The 8,650-nt window shown below is 34.9% G+C and overlaps 1 protein-coding gene across 1 annotated transcript; it reads left to right on the top strand.

The window, feature by feature from the left end:
- The first annotated feature begins 200 nt into the window (after positions 1-200).
- Positions 201-6,840, top strand: LOC107027021 (pleiotropic drug resistance protein 1-like). Its single transcript, XM_015228175.2, has 24 exons — positions 201-655; positions 821-941; positions 1,019-1,107; positions 1,195-1,279; positions 1,339-1,498; positions 1,580-1,656; positions 1,747-1,800; positions 1,882-1,972; positions 2,094-2,395; positions 2,479-2,760; positions 2,851-3,167; positions 3,245-3,405; positions 3,509-3,612; positions 3,693-3,855; positions 3,947-4,054; positions 4,134-4,297; positions 4,378-4,710; positions 4,791-5,081; positions 5,158-5,241; positions 5,328-5,461; positions 5,550-5,777; positions 5,864-6,035; positions 6,153-6,407; positions 6,496-6,840. The coding sequence occupies exons 1-24, from the start codon at positions 324-326 to the stop codon at positions 6,751-6,753; spliced, it is 4,365 nt and encodes a 1,454-aa protein (XP_015083661.1). The 5' UTR covers positions 201-323; the 3' UTR covers positions 6,754-6,840.
- The last annotated feature ends 1,810 nt before the right edge of the window (positions 6,841-8,650 follow it).

Genomic DNA, 8,650 nt, shown 5'->3' on the forward strand with positions numbered 1-8,650 from the left:
TGGTTGAATATAGTTAGTGAGAGAATGATAATGAACCATATATAACTCAAAAAGATTCTATCATGAAGTTGAAGTGTTGGACCTCTATTGTATTATATAGTTTAGTCAACAAAATTTAGCTATCATTGATTTTTTCAACATCAACTTTTACATTAAATTACTATATTAGTAACCATGAAGTTGAGTCTCTAGTCTATTATATATTCTCTTTACTTGTATACATAAATCACACCCCTTCTACACAAAATTTCAAGAATCATAGTCCCTTATTCTTAAAACTTGTTTGATTAAGCTTGTTCAAAATAAAGTTGTTATGTTAAAAAATGGAGGGTGGTGAAAATCTTGTGAGGGTGAGTAGTGCACGTTTGAGTGGTTCAAATGTATGGAGAAATAGTGCTATGGATGTGTTTTCAAGGTCTTCTTCAAGAGAAGATTACGATGATGAAGAGGCGTTGAGATGGGCTGCTCTTGAAAAACTTCCAACTTATAGTCGTATAAGGAGAGGCCTTCTCTTAGAAGAAGAAGGACAATCTAGAGAAGTCGATATAAAAAAGCTTGATTTGATCGAAAGGAGGAATCTTTTAGATAGGCTGGTCAAGATTGCTGATGAAGATAATGAGAAGTTGTTGATGAAGCTCAAACAGCGCATTGATAGGTATAAACTTTAAGCTCTTTTAGTTAAAACTTCAGTTGTACTCTGGTGTTTGATCTCCAGAGAATGTCTTTATGAAAAATGACTTTAGTCATATCAAGCAAACTCATAAAGACGTTGTAAGTCGTTAGACTAGATGGTTTTGATGTGCTTTTTAATATGATACAGAGTTGGTCTGGATCTTCCTACAATTGAAGTCCGGTTTGAGCATTTGAATATAGAAGCAGAAGCTCGTGTAGGTAGTAGAGCTTTACCAACAATATTCAACTTTACAGTTAACATCTTAGAGGTAATAATATATACTAGGACTTGTCTTGTACATTGTTGTGATATCATATTATTACATCTTGGACTTTCTATGTATAGGATTTCTTGAATTATCTACATATCCTTCCAAGTAGAAAGAAACCATTGCCAATCCTTCATGGGGTCAGTGGAATCATCAAGCCAGGAAGGTGAGTAAAACACTTTTGTCAAAAGGGTCATTTTTAGACCAATCAAGAAAGTCCTGTTTATTCGTTCATTTCAATCTTGTTATGCAGAATGACACTGCTTTTAGGACCACCAAGTTCGGGAAAAACAACGTTGCTGTTAGGTTTGGCTGGGAAACTTGATAAAGATCTCAAAGTAAGAAACATGATTAGACATACTTTTATTTGGCAGTCGATAAATTTATTTGTTTTCAGGTTTCAGGTAGAGTTACATATAATGGGCATGGGATGGATGAGTTTGTGCCACAAAGAACATCTGCTTATATAAGCCAAAATGATCTTCATATTGGAGAAATGACAGTCAGGGAAACACTGGCATTTTCCGCTAGATGTCAAGGAGTTGGAGACAAATATGGTCAGTGAGACAAACATGTTGCATTTCAGGTCTTCTTAGGTCATTGCGTACTTTTTTAATTAGCTTATCATGAATATGCAGAAATTTTAGCAGAGTTGTCTAGGAGAGAAAAGGAAGCAAATATTAAGCCAGATCCTGATGTTGATATCTTCATGAAGGTGAAGATATAGTCAAAGAAAGATTCAGATTTTCATGTTGTCTTTTCTTTCTGTTAGTTATTATGATAAGAAGATGGTATTATTTAACAGTCAGCGTGGAATGAAGGACAAGAGGCTAATGTTATAACAGATTATACTCTCAAGGTAATGGCTATACATTAGAGAACCCAATCCAGAATACTAGATTACAATGCAACAATTCACTACTCTCGCTGTTATTTTCAGATATTGGGACTTGAAATTTGTGCTGATACCCTCGTTGGAGACGAAATGATTCGAGGAATTTCTGGGGGGCAAAGAAAGAGGCTAACAACAGGTTAGGATAATCAGAAACCTTGTATGTTGTAAAAACCAAAAGCATATACAAAGAGTTGGGAAAAAAGTTATCATCCTTAATTAAGTCTAGCTGCTAAACTTGTTGATAACTTGTAATACAGGGGAGATGATGGTTGGACCAGCAAGAGCACTTTTTATGGATGAGATATCGACTGGTTTAGACAGTTCAACGACTTATCAGATTGTCAATTCAATTAGGCAGTCAATCCACATTCTTCAAGGAACTGCTGTAATATCACTTCTGCAGCCTGCACCAGAAACTTATGACTTGTTTGATGATATTATTCTTCTATCAGATGGGGAAATTGTGTACCAAGGTCCCCGGGAAAATGTACTCGAGTTCTTCGAGTACATGGGCTTCAAATGCCCCGAGAGGAAAGGAGTTGCTGATTTCTTACAAGAAGTAAACACCTTGTGAATTATCTCCTTCTTGTCATGGAACATTTCTTGTTTCTAATTATGCAATTTACTGTGTGTTTATAAAAGGTGACATCAAGAAAGGATCAAGAGCAATACTGGTCACGTCGTCATGAACCTTATAGGTTTATCACATCTTGCGAATTTTCTGATGTATTTCAATCGTTTCATGTTGGACGGAAGCTTGGTGAAGAGCTTGCTGTTCCCTTTGACAAATCCAAGAGCCACCCTGCTGCTCTAACCACCAAGAGGTATGGTATTAGCAAGAAAGAACTCTTGAAAGCCTGCACAGCTAGAGAATACCTTCTTATGAAGAGGAATTCATTTGTCTACATATTCAAGATGGTACAGGTAATTAGCAGGTCAAAAATAAACAAGTCACTTTTTCAATTTCCTCAATGCTTATGTAGAAGTAAAAAATTATAAATTTATTTATTTCAGCTAACAATGATGGCGTCTATAGCAATGACACTCTTCCTACGAACGGAGATGCACAGAGATACAACAATAGATGGTGCAGTATACTTAGGTGCACTGTTCTACGCAGTTATCACGGTTATGTTCAATGGTTTCTCAGAGCTTGCCCTCAGTATTATGAAGCTTCCTTCCTTTTACAAACAACGCGATCTTCTTTTCTTTCCTGCTTGGGCATATGCTCTGCCTACTTGGATCCTCAAGATTCCGATCACACTTGTAGAAATTGCTATTTGGGTGTGTATGACTTATTATGTTATTGGATTCGAGGCAGACGTTGGGAGGTAGAATTTTAATCCTTTTGCAAGCTTGGAACTTCTTGGTTTGTTAAACCTCATTGAGATTATTTTTCTATTTGCAGGTTCTTCAAACAGCTATTTCTGCTCATATGTCTTAACCAGATGGCCTCAGGGCTGTTTCGGTTCTTAGCTGCTCTTGGAAGGAATATCATTGTTGCAAATACATTTGGATCATGTGCACTGCTCGTAGTTCTTGTAATGGGTGGATTCATTCTGTCAAGAGGTAAAAATTGCAGAATATTTTGAAAAACCCCAAGGGTAATGTTCATTTATATGTTCTTTGCCTTTTGTTCTCTTTATCTAACAAGGAAGATATTGTCAACCAGATGATGTGAAACAATGGTTGATATGGGGTTACTGGATTTCCCCTATGATGTATGCGCAGAATGCTATAGCTGTGAACGAATTTCTAGGGAAGAGTTGGTCACATGTAAGCTAAAGCTTCTGTTGTTTTGGAAGGACAGGTTGTTAAGGTAGCATTTGAGAGTTTATTCTTGAATTTTTCAATAGGTTCCTCCGAACTCCACGGGCACAGATACATTAGGAGTATCATTCTTGAAATCGCGTGGAATCTTTCCAGAAGCAAGATGGTATTGGATTGGAGCAGGAGCTCTTATTGGATATGTTCTGCTCTTCAATTTCTTGTTCACAGTGGCCTTAGCTTATCTCAACCGTAAGAATCCGCCTACTATTATGCAATTTAATCTCATTTCCATCTATAGGATGATCCTAACATATCAACAAGGTGTGTAATTTTGGTGCAGCATTTGGTAAACCTCAGGCAATTATTTCTGAAGAGATTGTGGCCGAGAAGAATGCAAGCAAAAGGGGTGAGGTTATTGAACTATCTCCCATAGGAAAGAGTTCTTCAGGTAATTTCTTCCCTTTGAGCTTCAGTTTCAATTTGAGATTTTGCAAGAAGTACTTATGGTATCAAGGCCAAATATGCAGAAAGAGGAAATGATGTTCCGATAAGTGCATCTTCCAGGTCTCTGTCCTCAAGAGTAGGCAACATAACTGAGGGTGATTTAAGCAAGAGAAGGGGAATGATTCTTCCTTTTGAACCCCTTTCAATTACTTTTGATGATATCAGATATGCAGTAGATATGCCACAGGTACATTTAAGATTTAGTCTATGGAAGTTAATTGGCCTATACATGTCTGAGTCAAATTCTCAAGTCTGTTTTGACTTCAGGAAATGAAAGCTCAAGGTTTTATCGAGGACCAACTTGAACTCTTGAAAGGGGTAAGTGGTGCTTTTAGACCAGGAGTTTTGACAGCTCTAATGGGTGTTAGTGGAGCTGGTAAGACCACACTTATGGATGTCTTAGCTGGTAGGAAAACCGGTGGATACATTAATGGGACCATCAGTATATCAGGATACCCAAAGCAGCAGGAAACGTTTGCTCGGATATCAGGATACTGTGAGCAAACTGACATTCATTCACCTCATGTTACAGTATACGAATCATTGCAGTATTCTGCTTGGCTTCGACTGCCTCGTGAAGTTGACACCGAAACCCGAAAGGTAAATGAGTCTGGAATATGGCTACTAGGATTGCTAGTGGAACTTGAAAGTGGATATTATATTAAAATGTATCATTGCAGAGTTTCATTGAGGAGGTCATGGAACTTGTAGAGCTAATCCCTCTAAGAGAAGCACTTGTTGGATTGCCTGGAGTAAATGGTCTTTCAACTGAACAACGAAAACGACTTACAGTTGCAGTTGAACTTGTTGCCAATCCTTCTATAATATTCATGGATGAGCCAACCTCTGGATTAGATGCAAGAGCAGCTGCAATAGTGATGAGAACAGTCAGAAACACTGTAGATACAGGTCGAACAGTAGTATGCACCATCCATCAGCCTAGCATTGACATATTTGATGCTTTTGATGAGGTGAGCAAAAGTCAATGTAGAAATTTAAAATAACTGTTTTTGAAAAAGAGATTCTCATCCTACTAATGAATTGCAGCTCCTACTCCTGAAACGAGGAGGCGAAGAAATATTTGTCGGCCCATTAGGACGCCATTCTTCTCACCTTATTAAGTATTTTGAGGTAAGGTTACTGTAGGTAAAGAAACTGAAATTCCTATTATGTTGGCCTAGTACACTAAGTAATGGTTCTTTTTCCATTTTCCACAGGGAATCGATGGAGTTCTGAAAATCAGAGATGGTTACAATCCAGCAACATGGATGTTGGAGGTAACTTCACTAGCACAAGAAGCAGTTCTTGGAATTGACTTTACAGAATTGTATAAGAACTCAGAATTGTATAGGTATGAATCTTGAATCGAACGCGATTACATTCTACATATAGAATTACAAATATCTTGTCTTGAATTCTGAGATGGACCAAATATTCAGGAGAAACAAAGCGTTAATCCAGGAACTAAGTGTGGCAGCCCCAGGTTCAAAAGACCTATACTTTGAAACCAAGTATTCTCAGTCTTTCTTCACCCAATGCATGGCTTGCTTATGGAAACAACACTTGTCATACTGGCGAAATCCTCCTTACACAGCAGTCAGGCTCATGTTCACATTCTTTGTTTCTCTCATGCTTGGAACGATATTCTGGGGTCTTGGTTCCAAAAGGTAAATAGAGACATACAGGATCTGTTTTCTCATCTAACTCGGCGTGTTTTTAGTCACAAGACTAATGGTTTTGAACCCAATTTCAGGGGAAGGCAACAAGATATTTTGAATGCAATTGGTTCAATGTATTCTGCTATCTTATTTCTTGGCGTAATAAATGCTACTTCTGTACAGCCAGTCGTTGCCATTGAGAGGACAGTCTTCTATAGGGAAAGAGCAGCTGGAATGTATTCAGCTCTGCCTTATGCATTTGGACAGGTACAGACTTTTGGTAAAACCTCTTGATGATCAGCAGGCCTTAAAAATTTCATCTCTATCTTGATCTTCCGATGCGTATACCAATAAAACTCAAGACAAATATATTTGACTATGCAGGTTATGATTGAACTCCCACACCTTTTCCTCCAGACGATCATATATGGTGTTATAGTCTATGCGATGATCGGATTTGAATGGACAGTTACCAAGTTCTTTTGGTATCTCTTCTTCATGTACTTCACCTTGTTATACTTCACATTATACGGGATGATGACAGTAGCTGTTACTCCTAATCACACCATTGCATCCATCGTTTCATCTGCATTTTACACAATATGGAACCTTTTCTGTGGATTCGTCGTTCCAAAAACAGTAATAGTTCTTATTTCAAAGACCTTCATTCAACAACACATGTTTACGCTTGCTAGACCAACATAACAAATTCTTTTTTTCCAAACAGAGGATGCCAGTGTGGTGGAGATGGTACTATTACATTTGCCCCCTTTCGTGGACATTATACGGACTAATTGCATCACAATTTGGAGATGTACAAGACAGATTGGATACAAAGGAAACAGTGGAACAATTCTTAGAGAATTTTTTCGATTACAAACACGATTTTGTGGGATACGTTGCAGTCATTCTAGTTGGAATATCAGTTGCTTTTCTCTTCATTTTTGCTTACTCAATCAAATCATTCAACTTCCAGAAAAGATAGTTTAAAAATGTCTATTAGGGCAATAATAATGTAACGTCTTCTCAACCTTTTTTTTTTGCATAGAAAGAAGTAATGTATCTAAGAACATCATATTGATGATATTTACTGGATGATCATCAAACTCTTTCTTCTTTTTTTTTAATTTTTCATCCTGTATCCGGCATCCACATTGAAGTCCGATTTAATCGAATTCACGCCGAAAAATTTCACATTAAGGTAAAGCACTCGACTCAGTGGCCATGCTAGTTTTAGCTTCTAATATATATTTTTGTAAACGAAAGGAATTATAATTAACTCGCACTAATAAGATGAATTTCATGTAATCAATCAATATTGAACTAGGAAGATTCTTCTTAGCTTCAAAATGTTGAAAAAGCTTCAAGGGAAATTATACTGCATTATTGTTTAGTTATATTCTTATTTCCTAAAATCTTTTCTTATATAATGTGAAAATTAAAATATGAGGACGACTTTTTTTTTTTTTTACAAATAAAAAAGAAGCAAAATGAGAACTCTCTATTAGCTACGTGTCTCACTTATACACACTTACTAATTTTTTTAAGAAGTGGTTTTTCTTTGTTCATATAATATTTGATTGTTCTACAAATCGCTGACTTAATAATCTAACGTTATTATCGATTTTTTTAATTTATTTTTGGTATGCAGTTGGATTATTTTTTTGTCAAACAGTTAATTAAATTAAAATGTTATGATTCATGTACCAGCCTTGATCATTTGAATGATAATACCAATAGATTCCATATAATAATTAGTTGAAATTTCATAAAAATATTGGGAAAAAAACCGACAAATCTTTTTTGGGATTGAGTGAGATATGGTACACATGCAACATAACAAAAATAGATGGACATGCCAGATGCAAAATTAGTGAAATGTTCTTTTTTTTTCCTTTCATATTTTGATTGATTTTATATTTCAAGTAGGGGTACAAAATCAAATCGAAAATTAAATTAAATCGTAAGTCAAGTTAAATCGAAATTTTTTTTTGAATAGTGATTTGGTTTGACTTAGTTTGGTATTGAAAAAAAAACTCAATTATATTTGGGTTGATTTCGTTTTAACTAAAAAAAAAGCTACCCGAGACCAAATCAACCTGACTTATATATGTAATTAAAATTTTATTTATATATATAAAAATATTTACTTTGGTATCATTTTAAAACATTTTTTATACTATTTCATGTTTTTATCTTTTAATATATTATTTCAAGTTTAAAACTTAGAATTCGAAATGGTCCAATAAAGATTATAGATCATAGATGTTGATTTTATAATAAAACTTAAATCAAAATCAAACTAATACTAATGCAAAAAGAAAATATATTCAACACTAAGAATGACAATAATATTGAATATTTGTTCTTTAGTTTTACATTGGTTTAGACAAATAAAATACATAATCTAATTTTAATTTTCCTTAAATGTTTAGTAATGTAACTAAATACTTATTAAACTTATTTTAGCATGACTTAGTACTTTAAAATTATGATTATTTTCATTATAACTTTACAATATTTATTTTATATGATGATTTCATTTTTATCTTTTATTGAATATTTTGTGTCGTCAGTACTCGTATCATATTTTGTGCAATTTTATTTAAAGAAGGGAAAAGGGTCTGATTTACCCCTCAGATTTGTTATTTGGAGCTGATATACCCCTTGTTATAAAAGTGGCTCATATATGCCCTTACCGTTATACAAACGGCTCACATATACCCCTGCCGTTACAAAATGGCTCATATATACCCTTCATATAACGGAAGTTAAAAACTTAGTTTTAAATTTATATTTATTACTTCCAAGTTTTTTTAAAAAATTATTTAGGGGTATATATGATTCTTCTATCAAAGTTCAAGGTATATTTTAATTTTTTT

This window comes from Solanum pennellii, chromosome 8 (assembly GCF_001406875.1).
Source record: "Solanum pennellii chromosome 8, SPENNV200".
Lineage (NCBI taxonomy): Eukaryota > Viridiplantae > Streptophyta > Magnoliopsida > Solanales > Solanaceae > Solanum > Solanum pennellii.